The sequence below is a fragment of the Molothrus aeneus genome, chromosome 5 (assembly GCF_037042795.1).
Source record: "Molothrus aeneus isolate 106 chromosome 5, BPBGC_Maene_1.0, whole genome shotgun sequence".
Taxonomy (NCBI): Eukaryota; Metazoa; Chordata; class Aves; order Passeriformes; family Icteridae; genus Molothrus; species Molothrus aeneus.
In genome coordinates, this window is record NC_089650.1 from 7,946,029 (window position 1) to 7,963,681 (window position 17,653).

General features: G+C 44.1%; 1 protein-coding gene across 2 annotated transcripts in view; it reads left to right on the top strand.

Annotated features, from left to right (window-relative positions):
- The window catches only part of ETV6 (ETS variant transcription factor 6), a 127,108-nt gene that overhangs the window by 85,842 nt on the left and 23,613 nt on the right, over window positions 1-17,653 (top strand). For both annotated transcript variants that reach the window (XM_066550535.1, XM_066550536.1), the window contains exons 3-5: window positions 9,409-9,573; window positions 12,520-12,654; window positions 17,100-17,642. In XM_066550535.1, the coding sequence (XP_066406632.1) occupies window positions 9,409-9,573; window positions 12,520-12,654; window positions 17,100-17,642 (843 nt within the window). The remainder of the gene's footprint in view (window positions 1-9,408; window positions 9,574-12,519; window positions 12,655-17,099; window positions 17,643-17,653) is intronic.

A 17,653-nucleotide genomic window follows, 5' to 3' on the forward strand; every position in this document is an offset into this window, starting at 1 on the left:
TTTCTATGGTGATTTGCTTAATGGTTACAGGCAAAGTGAGCCATGGTTCTGGGCTGTGCTGCCAAAATCTGCTTTTACAGTAGCAGCACAAGTGCAGCTGCAGCTCAGGAGCCCCAGTGCAGAGGAAGCCAGCAGATGACATCTCGCTGTTACAGCATGGACTGTTCTGTAGTGGAGCTGGCCCCATGTTCCCTGGAAACAGCCTGGAAAACATGCTCTTTGTGTACACATTCACCCCTCCCCAGCTCTCACAGTCACACTTGAGTTAGGAAACAAAGTCCCAGCCAAAATTCCTCAAGGGAAAGGGACCCAACTTCTTCAGGATGTGAGCCTCCGAGAACAAAATCTCCCTGTGAGAAAAAGGCAGCTTCTTAATATGGAGGATTATAATGTTGTTGGTGGTGTTTTGTTGATATGTGAAACTGAGATTTCAAAACCTTCCACTTCATTCAGCTGTACAAAAAGGGCTTCCTGACCTCTCTTTTACCAAACTCTAGGATCTCTCTAAATTTGCATCCACTGGAAGATGAAGGTGGAGTAGCTGATGGTAGGTTAAAGTGATAAATTGCAGAAAGGAACCATCTTAATTTTTGTGTATTTATTGCAGCTAGCAACTATTTCTTCAGTTTTTCAAATCTTTCAGCAGTGTTGATCAGGTTCCTAAACCTGGAGCTTCCAGTTTGGTTACCAGCATTACTGCCACATAGTGTAAGCATGGTAATAATCTGAGCACTCTGCTCCACTGTACAGCAATTAGGTAGCAGGCAAAAGACTTAAATAAAACCATATGTAGGTCAAGACGACCAAGATCAATTTATTTCTGATTACTTTCAAATCTTCAACCCCTCAGCCAGAGATCGAGGCCATATTGTGTTACAAGAAAGAAACAACATGTATTGACAGTTCCTTCTAATATGGGGTTGGGCTGTTTACCTTAAAATGACTGTTGCTGGGATGCATCAAATAATTGATACAAGAAGTGGGAAGGTAAAGTAGGTGTAAAGGATGTAAAGATACTCTGCATGTGTCCAGTTAGAAAGAGGAGCAGAATAGAGTTCCTGGATTTGATCCCTCTGTGTATGGGCAGGCATCCAGTGCCTTTGTGCCTCACATCTGTAAAACAGATATAACAATCTAATTTGTCTGCAGTTGAAAGGCACTGTGTAGTATAAAAGTGCAAGTGTTACTTAATATCAGCAGTGGCCATAGCCAGTGCAGAAAAAATGTAAAGAATGCTTTTTGTACATGGAATTTTGACCTGGATGAAGATTAAATTGGTTTGAAACAATAAAGAGTTGCTGAGAAGAAAATGAAAGTTTTTATAATCCCTTGACTTCGACTGGGAAAACTGTTTGCTTCTGGCAGCATTGTCTCTTGAGCTAGCTACCCTGTGACATTGTCAGGGCTCAGCTGCTCTTGTTTAGGATATAGCTTTTGCACATACAAGGAAAAAACCGACAGAAGACATTTCTTTCATCTCCTTTTGGAAGGGAGCAGTAGGAGAGCAATGTCTGCTCCGTGGACAACAGCCAAAAATCGGTTGAGAAGAAGTCAGGAGTAGATTAAGGCTGTAACAGGGAGCGGATCCAAGGCATCATTTCCCCCCTCCCCATTCCACTGCCACTGCTGGTGCTGCACTGGCTGCTGGGGCAGGAATGCTGTGCTGGGGCAGCTGTGGGAGCCCTGCTGTCCTTGGCCCACTGACCCCTGCTGCACTCTGGCCTTCTCTGAACGTGCTGCCCAGATGGAAAAAGCCAGCCTTCACCCTGCCCTGGAAGGAAAGCTCTTGTCAGGCTTCTAGGAAGGCTTTGCAAACAACATGAAAGGAAGCTGGAGCCGTCTGCAGAGTTCTTAAAAGCTCTTGGACATGGCTCATGGAATGAGTGCCTAGAAAACCCACTGGTCTTTTCATCACCTCTGTGGTTGCTCACTTCTTTGGTAGCTTTTCCCTTTCAGAACCTAAAATCCAACTTCAACGCACAAACCAGCACCATTATCTACACTGGTTTGTCCTGGCCTGGGTGAATTCTGTTTCAGGCTACAAACTGCCTGTCATTGTAATATTTTTCTCTTTCTGACTAATCCCAAAGTGGGGCAGCTCACAGAGGACATCCTGATATCCACCTATTCTATAGGTTCACTCTGGATGATGCAGTGGAGACAGAAGGGAGACCTAGTGGCTGCTGTGGGTCAAATGTAGACCTCAATTATAAGAAACACAGCCCAGCTGGCCACATTAAACCATTGGGGTTGTACTGGAAGCTTTAGTCTGACATCAGGTACAACTCCAAGGACTTCAGGAATTGGTCAGCAGAGTTTGGGGAATTTTCTGACTTGCTGGAGCTGGGGGTCTTAGACATAGTTGAGTAATTTTGTCTGAGAGAGTTACTTCATTTACTGACTTTTCTCTACATAGAAAAGGGCTTGGGCATAGAGTGAGAAAGAATATATTCTTCATTTTGAATTCTGTAGTGTGGCTTCAAATTTTGTGGGGTTTTGTATCGGTGACTTCATCTGCCATCGTTAATCAGTGAGCTGTCTCAGCCCAGCAAGCTGATTTAGAGTCCTGCTTGTGCATTTGATCAGCAAATGCAAACCATGTGTAATGTCAGCAGATCAAGTGAGGTGATGGAACATGGGATTTTCACCTCAGTTCCAGAAAGGGCCATAGTTGCTTCCAGGAAGCTGAGCTTGGCACAGGGTGTGGGCAATTGAAAAGATTTATTTCCCTGTATGAGAGCTCGTTCTAATCGAGCATTTTCCAATCAATATGTTTCTTACAGACTTTCCAAAGGCTGCATTAGGAAAGCAATTTTATTTGTTTTATGACCCCGAAGCCCTGAGGGATTCAGATGTGTCAGCTTCCCAGGGTCTCTGTAGAGACAGTGAAAGGAGAAGGGCTGGGTCACAGGGCACCACACCAGCAAAGTCAGCATGGCAGAAACCCATGGCAGAGCTTTGCTGGGTTGGTTTCTGCACATGTCTGCACACATGGAGGCCCCAGAGCAGGCACAGTGCACAGAGCATTACCTGCACTTGTGCTCTACCTCTAATACCTTGTTCAACAGGACACCAGGAGAAATAAGCCTGTGCCTTTCATTTCAGATTACTACTGAAAAAGCTGTTTTGCCCTCTGTTCCCAGCACTGTAGGAGATTCCTCAAAGCCTTGTCATTCTGATTACGGCACTTTCAGACCTTCTTAAAGAATGTGCAAGCCTCACTTGTGGTCTCTTTTCCTGCCACAACTCCTGTGCTCCCTATCCAATCATTTTTTTCCTCAACAAGACCTGTAAAGGGGCATTTTTATCTGCTGTCATGCATTTCCTTTGTACCACTTCATACTCACCTGCCAGATAATTCTCTCTGAGGATTAGCCAGGATTAACCTCTTCTTCATTTTCTACCTTTGCTTATCTCTGGGCCTGGGAAGTGCAGAGCCAGCTCTCTGCTGTAGGATGAGGCAGTCCCTGCAAGCCAACAGCAATGAAGGGCCACTGCTTCTCCACTGCCTGGGTCAAGGGCACCTGCTGCAGAGGGCAAGTGGTCAGGCACATCACTGCACACAGATTTTTGTCCCCTACTCCTAGCAGCAAGTGCACAGACCACCAGGAGTGCAGGATTTACCCTGTGGCAGGGCTGCATCTTCCACGTGTATGCTAACCCCAGAAGAGTCCCTGAGGGCACATAATTACACTCTTCATCTACATGGGAGTAACTAGGCATGCCACAGATTTCTGTTACCTCTGAGGAACCGGAAAGACTTCCTGAGAAAGCAAGATTTTTGCCCTTCCTGCCTTTACCTTCCACAGAAGTGATAGTTCTGAAGAGCAGCCTGTGGGTGCTGGGTACTTTGGGGAAGTCACTTGGGTTCAGAGATGGATGCAGCAGCCCCAGCAGAGAAAGCCCAGAATTGCTGCCTCGGTTTGGAAAGGCCTTCAGCATGATCCCACGCTGCTGTTGAGCTCAGCACTGCCCTGCTGGGCAGCAGTGTGGTGGTGGTGGTGGTGGTTCTGTCATGTCCAAGCATGTACAGGGCCCCTGGTGTGCAGCAACCATCAGTGTCTCCAAACAGGGAACCAGAGAGCAGCACACACAGCACCCTGGCAATGCTGAAACAGGATCTTTGAAGCAGCTGTGCAGCAATTTGCACTTCAGAGCATTTTGGATGTTAACTGGCAAAGCACTGTGACACCTCTCTGCGTTTTGGTAGTCCAGCATTCCAAACAAAGATGTGAGATGGGAAGGGACTTTAAAAAGTTGCTCTGGCAGAGCCTGAGAGAAGGATTTAAATCTAATCATATGCTTTTCTTCCAGACTGTGTTGCCTTTATACAGAAATTAAGACCAAAACACAAACCTCATCCACCTCTCCTGCTTGACATACACCATCATATGCAGAGGCACATACTATGCATTGCAGCTAACAAGGAAAAATTTTGTTAATCAATAACAAAAAAAACAGAGCATCAGTTCCTAAAGAGTTACTTGATAGGAGACATTCAAGTGTTCTGAACTTCTCCAGCATCATTTTCCCACTAAAGGCTCACAGTAGCTACAGACTTGAGCTGGTTTCCCTGATGCTGCCAGTGGTGATGCATCTGTCCCTGGGTGTTTGGAAACCAGCTGCTGATTTGCATGCACTGGCCCTTTGCTGTTTGCCCAACCATGCTTAGTAGTTTTTGGCGTGGGAGTGTGAACAATTCCGTCTGCCCTGCAGAAAGCAGGGATAAGTGAGAGCTCTGTCTTTAGCCCCTTCTCACACCATCATCCTGCCTGCCAGGGGGAGGATGGAGAGCATAGCTGAAGTGGAACAAAAAGCGAGACAGAACTTGCTGTGAGTGCTGTTTTCCATGTGTGTGCTGTCCTGTGCCTGTGTCCTCATCTCGAAACTAAAGCAGAGCAGCAGCTCTCGGTGGTACAGTGCATCGCATTCTGCATTGGATTTGTGTCCTCAGATTGTTCCAAAATGAGTCAAGGTGAAAACAGCCTGTGGTACATTATACTTCACATTTTAGGTGTTATCTGTTGCATTCACTGAACACAGCAACTCATACTGTAAAATGCATACTCACTCTGTCTTCCAAACCAAAGAAGGGGTCGCTGAGTGCAAGTGCTTTGCATGATTTTAAGTTGGCTACATCTCTTCAAAAAACAAAGTTGTAACCCCACCAGAAGTCTGTGGTCAGGTGAAGATATTGCTGGCTGTGTAGTTCTAAGTGCAAAGGTTATATTGCCTGAGCAGAGCACTCTGTTTTTCTGCCCTCAAAGCCTGACCATGCCTCAGTTTCCCAAGGGGCTCTCTGTCAGAAGTGAACTCTTCAGAGACCATCAGCCTAAACTGTCCAACAGACCAGTACATTCCTGTTGATGCTTAACAGCTTTACTGGCTGCTTCAAAAAGTAAATTACCCCATCAGTCCCTCTCCATTGTACTTTGCTTTGCTGCTTGAGAATAGAAAGGAGGAAAGAGTGGATTTCTCCTGCACTCAGGCTGGTTACCAGCTTGTGCCCTGCAGTGTGAGAATTGATCATCCTCATCATTTATGGGGTAACCAGAGTAGCAGGTGTGAGAACCAGGACTTCAGGTGAGGAGCATGCTGCAGAAGTAGATAATCTATTAAGACACCAGTGCATCAGCCTGCAGCGTTAGAAAGGTGAGCATGGATTTTGCTCCCTGTTTAATGCATCTAAAGCTGTCAGTTTATAAACATGTCAGTGTTTTACTCTGCTGGAGGTGGTGCTTGGAAACTGACAGAAGACAGAGAATGTGCTGGATCTCAAAGAGCCAGATTTTGATGGTTTGCACGGCTTTGTCTAACCTGCTTTCAGCTGTTGAGTTCAGGAAGTTTTTGTTGTTGTTTATTTTTGCACTACACAGATAGGGAAGCCATGATGGGGACTGCTTGCCAGATTTCAACCAGAGGTGCAAAGGCAGAGATGGGAGCAGAGCCAGGTCTGACTCTTAGGTCAAAATTCACCCTGGGAAGTCCATGGTCACCAACAGGGCAGGCTGGCAGAAAAGCAGCATCCCCCATGTCTGATCTGCACCTAGTGAAAGCAGCAAAAACTTCACACTGATTTCAGCAGTCAGTTCAACAGGCAAAACTCTGCCTTCATTTTGCAGCACAGCTCTTGTTTTCCTCACTTTATTCTCCTTGGTAAATATCTTTGTTAGTTAAAGACAGTGCTGTTAGCTTCTGCAGAGAATAAAACCAGAGAGATAAAAAGAGCCCATTTTCCTCCACTGTGGGCATGACAATAAAAGAAGATGGAGAGAGGAAAATAAGAAACAGCATCCAAAGAAGAAAAATAGTATAAGTGGGATTAGGTTTTCTTCCATGGACAGTACAGGAAAGCATTTTCATTACCTACTGATAGCAGTGTACACTGTGCTGTAAAATCCCTTCAGCTGCAAAGTCAAGCATCTCATGACCTTGTTTTCACAAAACCAACTACTTCTTCTTAAGAAGGGTCAAAGAAGGTGGCATTCAAGTTTAGTAGATGCTGTACTGCTCATCAAAGTATTATTTTTTGAATGACAGTTTCTGAGGCACTTTTTAGCATCACTGCTGTGCACCCCTAGAAAAGCCTCTTGTGACTGAACTGGTTCAGCCTCACAAAACAAATGGGCATGTGGTGGGGGCATGTTTTTTTGAGAAACTTAACTTCCCAGGAAAGCAGCAGGGCAGGAAGGGCGGGAAGTGAGAGAATAAGAAATCCATCTAGGGAAAAGCAGTTTACTTATTTTATGGCACCTTATGTTTTCCAAACACAATGTAAGTATTTTAATTATGGGATCACCCCAGGGGTGGAGTGATGTGGCACATCCACCCACTCAGTTTAGCCATAGCCAAACTGAATTAGACTGGCTGCTTGCTGATTTCTCAGTAATTTCAAGCCAAGTGGTCCTAGGTCATATTACTTTGGGGCTTTTCTCACAAGTTTCAGAGGTGCTACTGAAACCCAGCAGAGACCTCATTTGCAGTGTGAATTGTTGGGTCTGTTTCAGAGCTGCCAGCACAGCTCATGGGGTTTGTCCCAGTCTCTGTAACTTATTTGGATGTTCTGGGTCTAGCACTCATCAATCTAAAGCTCTCTTTGGACACAGTACTTTTGTACTAATTGAACAGAAGGCAAAAATGTACTGTCACCTGCAGGTGGGAAGTGTTGATCTGTGTTTGTACAGGGAGTGATTTATTTATTACATTGTTATCTGTAAGGGAGCACACACCTCATGGTGAAGTTATGGTACAACTCTGTCCTTGTCAGCCTGATTTTCACAGTGATGTTCTCTTTGGTTTAATGCCTCATCAGGTGAAGTACACATCAGGAGGCCAGTTAGATTTCTGCACAACAGTTTTCCTTTGGGCAATTTATTGCTTGCATGGCATGGCAGAGAGGGAGGCAAAAGAAATCATACACAAGCATTTCAAGCACTCCTCAGATGGTCTTGTAAAAGCCTTTCCTCTGTTGTGGTCTGCCTGCATCAAGTCTCACCTTTCTCTTTTAGCTACAGCAACAGCCTGGGGTCTGGAGTGTATTTTCTGCAGGAATAGCCCTTAATTCAGCAGAAGATGAGCCTCACTCTGGCATTTTAGATGACAGTTTCCATGTCTCTGAACAAATCTACACCTCACCCCGGTCCCTTCAAAAATAAAGGTCCTACAGAAAACTCTGACCTCAAATAAGCAGACCCTAATTCATAGGGGGGAAGAGAATTTGCTTCACAAATAGTTAAAGGCTACTGCTTGTTTCTGTAGTACAATAGTATGCCACAGTTGAGAGCTAATGGAAATTCTTGCTATGGCCATGCAGGCATCCCTTCCTTAGGTCAGCTCTGACCCTTTCTCAGGCACAATCTCAATTCCTCTTCTGACAGAGATTCAGTTCTGTATGCAGCTGTGGCTCTGGGACTTTCCAAAGCCGTTGTCTGGGAATCTGGCAAAGCAGCAGAATGCAATTCACTTCATGTTACCTCTTGCTAAAACAGAAATAAAAGGGTTGCCTGTCTGTTAAAGAAGTAAAAACCAAACCAAAACAAGAGTGGTACAACTCTCTCAGGCTTCTTTTAGTGCTTGGTAGGAGGAGGGTAATCAGATCTCAGAGGATGGTGTGCCAGGAAGGAAATTTCTTCCCATGTGCAGTGTACAATCAGCCAGGTGCAATATAAGGAAGGGAGGTTTGTCTTCCTCTGAAGCATAAGGTATTGGCTCCTGCCAGAGGCTGTGTACCAGAGATCTGATCAGATATGGCAAATTTTATGTTCCTATGCACAGTGGGTAAGCTTTGTAGCAAGTCAAACAATGAGTCATCTCACGAGGGGGAAAGGAAAATAAAACTTTTATCGCCCATTGGATTGGAGATAATCTCTCAACTTGGGTATAAACAGCTCTTCACAGTGCTGCCTTCTCTCCAGGGGAAGGAAGCTATTTTAAATTTGTGTGTAGAATAGAACAGATACTGAATTGTCATACCTCCCAAGCTTCTCTGGGCCCAATAAAGGTAACAGGCAAAATGTCTTTGATAGTAATGTGGTTGGGCCTCTGTGAGTAAACACAATACCCTAGGCTGTATAAAGTGTATGAGCTGGCTGGCAGAAAGGGAGTGCCAGATTCTCCTTGGCATCTTGGAAAATCTGTCCCCAAACCAAATATCCCTACTATTTTACTAAAAAATGGTATACCCTCTTACATGGACCTAGTTCCATTGGTAATATTTGATTGCTGTACAGGAAGCACAGGCTAAAGCATTGCCAAAGGTGGCACAATCCTGGCCCTGGCTTTCCTCTCCAGTGTGGGAATGGCACCTGCTCACATAATGGCACCTGGAGAAGGGGTGGGCCTGTGTGAATACACCTCTCTCAACAATACATATGCTGATAATCACTCTGTTACAGGGGCTGTATTCAAGCTGCCCTTCCTTACAGACCCACCCCAGCCACCTGGAGAAGAGCCATGGCTGTCTTGCATTTGACAACTTTTCATTATTCTTGATCCATGAATGTACAAGGGGTGTGAAGAGAGAGCTTTCTGTGAAAGGAAAAGAGGATGTGCACACCAAAGATGGATGGCACCAAGGACTTTTCCTGCTGCTTGCTCTGCACATCAGAAGGAGCACAGGGAGGAAAATCCTTTTGCACAGTGGAAACCTGGAATGAAATAATGTCCTGTGAGCTTTCTTCAGGCTGCTGAGTCAGTTCTTGGTTCTCAGTGTGTCACAGATAGACCAAAGTGCCAAAGTATTTTGCAGCCCAGTGCTTGGAGTAATCCTGTACCAACATGGCATTGCTCTCCTACCCTTTCCCCTGAGACTCTGTAGGTTATGCTGTGGGGAGAAAGGGGGAATTCTGATGTCTGCCTGTGTTCCTGTGTCTCAGTTTGGTAACAGAACTGTGCTCTCTTTCTGCCCAGGTTTGCAGCCCATTTTCTGGAGCAGGGAAGATGTGGCCCAGTGGCTCCGGTGGGCAGAGAAAGAATTTTCCTTGAGGCCCATTGAGAGCAGCACCTTCGAGATGAACGGCAAAGCTCTGCTGCTCCTGACCAAAGAGGACTTTCGATACAGGTCCCCTCATTCAGGTGAGGATTATTTACAGAAGCTGTCATTGCAAAGAGAGAGGAAGCTGCAGCAAAAGCTGGAGAGGGTCAGAGGAGGAAATGGTCACCTTTGCTGAGGTGGACTGGGAAAGGGAGGGGAAAGGGAGGACAGAGACACTTGTATGAGGCAAGGACAAAAAGGTCAAAGAGAAAAGGAAGTCCTGACACACCTGAGTTGTAGGCATATTTGAATGCAAATTCAGCCCCAGACATCCAACCTGTTTATAGTTAAAACTCCCTGCAGAGCTCCCAGAAAGCAAGCTGCTCTGGCAGCATTTTGTGACTTCCAGCTCTTCCTGTAAAGGCTTATCTGTTCACAGACCCAACTATAGCAGCAAGTCAATCAAGTGCTCCAGCCTCTTTAAGCAACCCATATTAGCATTTTGCCTCCCAGTTGTCTTGGCTGAGGTGCTGCTAAAAGTGACTGCAAAACTCCTTCCTTGGGGACTTTGCCTCTATTTAACAGCCCCCGTGGGTTTTGCTTTACTTTACCATATTCTCACATGTGCTGGAGTCCAGCCCTCAGCACAGCACACACAGGTGTGTGAACCAGCCTGCCTATTGCTCAAATTATGTCTTCATTTATTCACAAAGGAGATTTAGAAATGTGTGTGTTGCCTGCCTGTATTTGTATCCCCTGTGGTCTGTCTGCTCCATTTATACAGTCAGAGTAAGCCTCTGCCCTCCTTTGTCAGGAATGTTTAAATATGAGTTGTGGACTTTGTTTTTTGTGACCACACGAGGTACTCCTGTTAAATAGAAAGGCTTGCACTTCAATCACTGTAGGTGATTAAAGAGCTTGGACCAAGTGGTGACAGAATTGCTGTGAGGAGGCTTCCAGTGCAAGGCTCACAAGGTGCAGGAGTACAGCTGGTGCTGCTGGGATCCAGCTGATAATCAAACTGTGGGGCTGATTCTGCACCAACCTGCTTGGCCACTCTCTACAACTATCCTCCTGCAGAATCTGCCTCACAAACTGTTGCTTATGTTTAGTGTATATATAAAGTTTTTAAGCACGTGCTTCAAATCCAGGATTAATTTTGTTTGGAAGAAGAGCCCAAACATTAATGTCTGTTGTCACTCTAATACATTAGTGAGAACTAATGCCTAGAAATGTCTCCTTTTTTCTCCTTTTTTTTTTTTTTAAATTCTGGTACACCACTTGGAGTGTAAGAATTAGCCCTGCTTGAAGCAAAAGGAGTATTGAAAGCAGGGATGTGGGCAAGGGCATCAAGGGACACCTTTATGTATGTTGTCTGCAACTCCCCTTCCTGCCTGTAAGTTATGTTCCTATTCTTCCCCTTGTGTGCTGTGAGGGCACTTGAAATAAGCAGGATTAAAAATGTTTCTAGGCTGGAAATAGAGTGTTCCCAGAGAAGAGCCTTTGACTTGCAAAATCACACTTTATTCAGAAGGTTAAGCTGAATTTGGAACGAAATAACCCAGCTAAAGGCCCCCTCCCTTGCATTTTGTCTCTTCCTTCCCTCCAGGTATTCCCCACTGATAATAAACTTTGTGGAGGTTATCTGAGTCAGTCCCTAAAAGTTGAGATAACTGTAGGTAAAGGGACATTAGCTCAGCATTTCCCAGAATTAACTGTACGTGAAATTGAAGAACTGTGAAATAATGTTTGCCACAGAGGCATTAAGTTTTTCCAGACTGAGGCCACATGAAAGCTGTATCATTTCCCCTGATGGTTAAAGCAGGAGAAGGGCATCACTCCCACAGTCTTGCCAAGAAAGGGGCTCACAGCCCCAACACTCTTCTGTTCAGGGCTGCCCAGGGAGGGAGGGAGAGAGTACAAAACATTTTTCACCATCTTAACATTGCTGCATCTGCAGCAGTGATGCAGAAGTCTCAGCTATTTCATTAGGTAAAAAAACCCCAAAAACACAGACAGCTTTATGGATGTTTTCACTGGTCTGTCCAGCCAATCAAAAGAGGTACAAATTTGCTACCTTATTGCTCTGAGTGTTACAGCACTAGTTATTTATGATTATGCCACTGTTGCATTCAATGATGGAAATTATGTGGTAAAATCACTTTTTAGACTTTCATGTAACTGGGTGCTCAAGGCTTTGTTTTTAATTAGGCTTTCAGATATTGCAATCACCTTTTAAAAATGCCCTAAAGTCACTGCTGAGACAGTAAAAGCAGCCTAGATGTTAAAAAGGAAGGAAACTGAACTATGGAAAGCAGTATGGCTTTAACTGTTTCACACTGAGAAACTCAAGTTGCCCACAAATTAGAATATTGGCAATTTATGGAGACAAAGGACAAGTGGTACAATCTCATAGAAACGACCCAAAATAAACTACTAAAAAACCCCCATGTTTGAGAAAACTCTCCCAGAAAATGCAAGGTTTCTGAAGTGAAACTTCACTAATTTGCTTTTCAGATAATATGTAATTGTTGCAGCCTGTTCCTCTGTAATATGAGCAGTGACAAACAAAAGAGCTGGCAGAATGAAAAGTCAAGAGATTTTCTATCCTGTGATGTGCAATTTCACTTTGAAATGCACAGCCAGTTACACCAGACCAAATGGACAAGTACCTTATGTATTAGGGGTAGGTGTTGGAATAAGGTCATCCTTACAAGATGAAATTTATAAAAGGCACAAAATAAGCAGTTAGTCCACTGGTCTCCTGGATATTGTGGTGTTATGTTCCACTAAGGAAAGATACAACAATGATGGTGCCAGGGAATGTCGTTCTGTTTTGCCACAGTCACACTCAGAGGTGTGATGTGCCTTTTCTTCCTTTCAGAGGAGGACTTTGCATAGCAGTGAAATGCAGGATTTTACTGCTAGCATTTTTGGGTCTGAAAATAGCACCCAGGAGCCATGAATTCATGCATCAGATGGCTAAATGAGTCTTCTCATCAGTTATTTACATTTTCATTTCCTTTTTCCTGCTGTTTGTCTTTCAGGTGATGTTTTGTATGAACTCCTTCAGCAAATCCTGAAGCAAAGGAAAGCTCGTATGCTCTTCACACCCTTCTTCCACCCTGGGAACTCTATCCATGCTCAGCCAGAGGTCATATTGCACCAGAATCATGATGAAGGTAACTCTGTCTCATTCTTACAGGAGCTGCCTTTTACAGAGGCAAATAGGAATTATATAATTTTCTTGTTCCAAAGTTACTTAAATAAAGCTGCTCTCCTCTCTCTGACTCCATAGTTTTAGAACAATCAAATGGTCTAGTGAGTCAACAAGCCCTTCTCCATTTATCTTCTATTATTTTGTTCTGTTTCCAAAGCACCTTTAAAAGCTATGTCAGATACAGATTAAAAAGCAGAGCATTTTATTGACCCTATTGATTCATTTTTCCTCACACCCAGTTAGGTAGACAAAGTTGCTTTGTGGACTTTTAGTATCCTGGAGATGCAACTAAATGCAGTTGTTGGCAGAGCAAGGGAGGGCAGCCTCAGAGGGGAATATCCAGCTGGCAGTCTGTCAGGACATCATGCCAGAGTTCCTGGCACTGAGCCCATCACATGGCTCAGCTGTTGGGCTGGTTGAGCAATTCCTGGTGAGAGAAGTGGGCTTCTGCAGGTTTTCTCTCCTTTTTACTATCAGAATTATTTGCTTAGGTCTAGTAGTGGGCACACATACCATGACTATCTGAGGTGATGAAAAAAGAATAGTTAAGTTTGTGGAATTGCATATTTGAGCTTCTTCTACTGCAAAATGGAAGTGTGCTTCTTCTCACTGGAAAATTGAGGTTTTAATTTCTTTAAAAAGACACATCCTGAAGTACTTCTTGATTTCTTGGGTATATCATAGAAAAAATAAAACTTAAGCTTCTTCAGAGGTCGTTTCCATGAAAGGCAGGAATAATTTTTTTCAATTAAAAATTAATTCAATTTTCAATTTAAAAATCTAGGAAAAAGTAGTGTTACTCCTTTTTTGAGTAAACAGGAGAAGGGAATTTGAGTTTGAATCTCACCCTGGTCTCTGCTAACTGGAGAAAAGGTGTGCTTATCCTATTTGACATGAATCTATTTCAAGAGTCAACGTGGGATTGCAAGAGAAGATTCAGGGGTGCTGTCAGACCTGTACAAGTTGCCTGTGGCCAGTCTGAGGTAGCCAGAGTCAAATGGCACCAGCAAAACCCTGAGACTAAGCCAACAGCAGGACAGCAGCAGGTGGAGGAAGGACACTCCAAAGTGTTTCCACACAGCTGTGTAAATATTCCAGGTTAGCTGAGGTTCACTTGGCAGAGCTGAGCAAGAGACAGTTGCCCACTGTATTCAGACCATTAGTAAAATCTGTATTTTCCTCAAGCTTGGCCTTCACCCATGAGTGTTCCCACTCTAAATTTCAAACAGAAGTACTAGCTGCTTTCTCAGACACTCCTACCTTTAACATATGGAGCAACTTTGACTAGAGAGGATTTCACAGAGATGATGAGTTCGTTTTTCATGTGTGTCATTTAAAAAATATGTCTTTTATAATCTAGTGATTAAGAAACAACTTAGATTTCTTCCTTACAATACTCTGGCTGCTGATAGCAGCACTGCTTTTCTCAGAGAACTCTGTGCTATTACTTAAAACTTCTCTTTATAATGACAAAAATTAGTTCTTGGTTTTCTGTGAGAGGAACTTCAAAATAAGCAAGAGAAACTACAGCTTGCCTGCCACAAGACTGAGCAATCAAAAAATCTCTATGCCAAAAATTTACAGACAGGTGAATTTGTTTATTTTGACATTACTTCTTCCTGTTTTACAAAGTCACTTGGGAGAAACTATCACAATTGAGTTTTCATTTTGCCTCAGCAAAATACAACTTACTTTAAAAAGAAGAATGAATGCAAGGAGCAGAACTTAACCCAGGCTAACTCACAGACTGTGACACTGGGGACAGATTTTACCCTGGCCCCATTTTGAGTGGTTAAACTTCACAGGTGATGTGTCTTTATTACCATCTCCTTACTGCAGTGATCTTTTCCATCTTCTGGCTCTTTTGCCTGTTTCCTAATGGATTATACTTATGATCCTGCTTTTAAATGCTTTCCCTCTAGTGGTTTCTTACTAGGCTTAAACAAAGGGGGTTTGGCTGTTAGAAATCAATTGACTGCAGTTCAGGATATTGGCTTGGAATGGGCTCTGTCCCTGCAGAGGGATGAGCAATGGAAAGTGAATTACCTTCATCTCCAGTGGTCCCTCTGACAGAGCTCTGAGTCACTGGATGGGATGCCATGCAGGAAGCTTACACTGTCATTCCCTGCACTTCTTTCATGGCTAAGCAGAGAGTGCCAATCTTTGGGACTCTCATGCCAGCAATTGCTCACTCCCAAAGTGCAGCCCCACCCATCCCTGTATGGATAGGTCAGCAAATTTCCTGGGAGGTGAATTTCCTTTCACAGCTTTGTCTTCAAGAAAAATGTTGCTCATTTGGGATAAAGATCCAGAGTGAATCCAGTGCTGCCTGAAATTATATACCATATGTGCTCAACATACAACCACCAGATGTGCCAAGGAATGAATGCGATGAGGATTTTATTCTGTTCAGGGTCGTTTGTAGCAGTCTTGCTTAGAGCTGAGTTGGAATTGTTTTATGGCAAACAGCATCTTTGGCCATGAGGGGATTGTTTTGTTAAGTACTTTAAGAAAAAGATCTTGAAGGAAAGTGAACCATTAGTGTGTATCCATTTGTAGTGTTTCCTCTTCCTGCTTTTCCAAGAGTTCCTTGGTCTCTACTTTCTGTCCTCTCTGTCCAGGTTCAGCATCACCATGGTTTGGAGGCAGACAGGTAGGAACACCTCTGTTTGGAGTTTGCCAGCTAATTTTCCAGAGAGCTTGGTGAAAAGCACAGCAGGGCATTCCTTTCTGCTTTAAAGATAGGTGCTCCCTTCAGCCAAGGCACTAAATAAATAGGACAAACAACAGAATATTCTGGTCTGTATTTACAGGCCAAGAATGAGCACAGTGCATTTGAATGTACAGTGATGGGGGTGGATGGTCTGTAGAAGATAAGAGTAAAATTTGGGAGTTGATTTTCTTTCTGTTGTGGCAAAGAAAGGGGACTTTAAGGAAAGGCAGCCACAGAGAGTAGGTACACTTGTAAATTTTCCCTCTTTGATCTTCATTTGGGCCATCCCACATTTGCTGGCCAGATTGTATTTAAAAGTGTTTGGGTTTAAGCAAGAACAATATATAGCTGTGGAGTTTCATGTCCTCCAGCTGTTCCATTGTGAGCATCTTGAACAGCCCTACAAATGCATTTTTCTTGTCTGGAACCACAAGTGTGTTTAATAAGTATTCTAGAGCAATGTAGGTTCTGCCTAAAATTCCAGCTTTTCCTATAGACTTTAGTGTTCTGCTACAGATGCTATGTCACTGCCTGGCACAGCATTTTCTCAGGACTTGAGCTTTTCCTGGTTAGGCCTTCCCCTGGGTATGTGCTGATCCATCTTCTGATGCCTGCCTGGCTTCCAGAGCAGCAGGAGCCCTTCAGTCTTCACCTCAACAGGGTTTTCAAACAGGTATCACTGCCTTGGCAAGAGAGCAAGAGAATAATTTCATATCCAGAGAAAATGGAGTGAACAAACAGGCAGCCTCAAATAGGCAGCTACTTGTTTCAGTTGTTGACACGTACCCAGAAGTTTCCTTCTCTTATCACCCAAGGCTTTCAACAAACACCACTGAAATTTGATCTTTGTTTTTTTCTGATAAAAACCTGTTAGTCATGGTAGCTCCGGTGGTACTTTCCTCTTTGTCAGTAGTTTCCCAAGTCAAAATTGATGGCCTTAGCTAACCTGAAAGTCTGCACTGGCAAAAATTTTAATTTTGTGAGAGGATTGTTAGTGATTTATCTCCCTACTACTGTTAAGCATCATAGCTGGGAAAGTGTGTTCATGCAAAAGCGTTGCTAGAAGTCCTCCTGCTGAAGACATGTAAGTGCTTATGTGGGGCATTCCATCAGGAGACACTACAGACTGAATAAAAGAAGATGAAAATGTCCTTATGAAGATGTAACATGCTCTTAAAATTAAGGCAGGGATCAAATATAGGGTTTCATAAAGTGCTTCCTACCAGTAGGGTTTTTTTAAACAACCCAGTTCACATTTCAAACTGAGTTCTCTCTACCTTGACCTATGCCTCTACCATCTAAAACTTAATACCCAGTATTTTCCTGGAGACATTTTCCCTTTTTTTCTTTCCCTTCTACCTTAAAGTGCTCATCATGGTAGTAAGAGCAATGACACAGAGAGGCATGAATGGCAGGAGAAGGATTTCAAAAAAATTGTGCAGAAACACACTTTCATCACAAGTGTTCAGTCAGCTCCTCAAAATGGAATTTCTCTTAGTGTGTTTCCCAAGGAACTGTTTTAACATGGTGGTGGAGGGAGATTGTTTTCACTGTTTTCATTCTGTGTAGAAATTAATAACTATCTGCATTTATGGTCACATAAATAAAAAACATTTACAAGCTGTCAGCAGTAGATCCTACACCTTGATCACAATAGACAATCTGTATTTTGGGGCCTTTTTTTTCCTCCACAGATAGCTTTGTGCAGAGAACCCCGAGGCCATCTGCAGAAGCAGTCCACCACAACCCCCCAACCATTGAACTGTTGCATCGCTCGCGGTCGCCCATCACCAACAACCACCGTCCATCGCCAGACCCCGACCAGCGCCCGCTCAAGTCCCCCATGGACAGCACCCTGCGCCGCCTGTCCCCGGCCGACAGGATGCCAGGGACAAGGCACCAGCATGAGAACAGCCAGCAGGAGCCCTATCCTCTCTCAGTGTCCCCAATAGAAAACAACCACTGCCCGCCTCCTTCCGAGGTGCTCCAGAAGCCCTCCAGCCCTCGCCAGGAGAACACCAGGGTCATCCAGCTGATGCCCAGCCCAATCATGCATCCTTTGATACTGAACCCCAGGCACTCCGATTTCAAACCACCGAGGTTGTCTGAGGATGGGCTGCACAGGGATGTCAAGCCCATCAACCTGTCTCACCGAGAAGAGTTAGCTTATATGAACCACATCATGGTGTCTGTCTCCCCTCCCGAGGACCACGCGATGCCGATCGGCAGGATAGCAGGTAAGGGACAT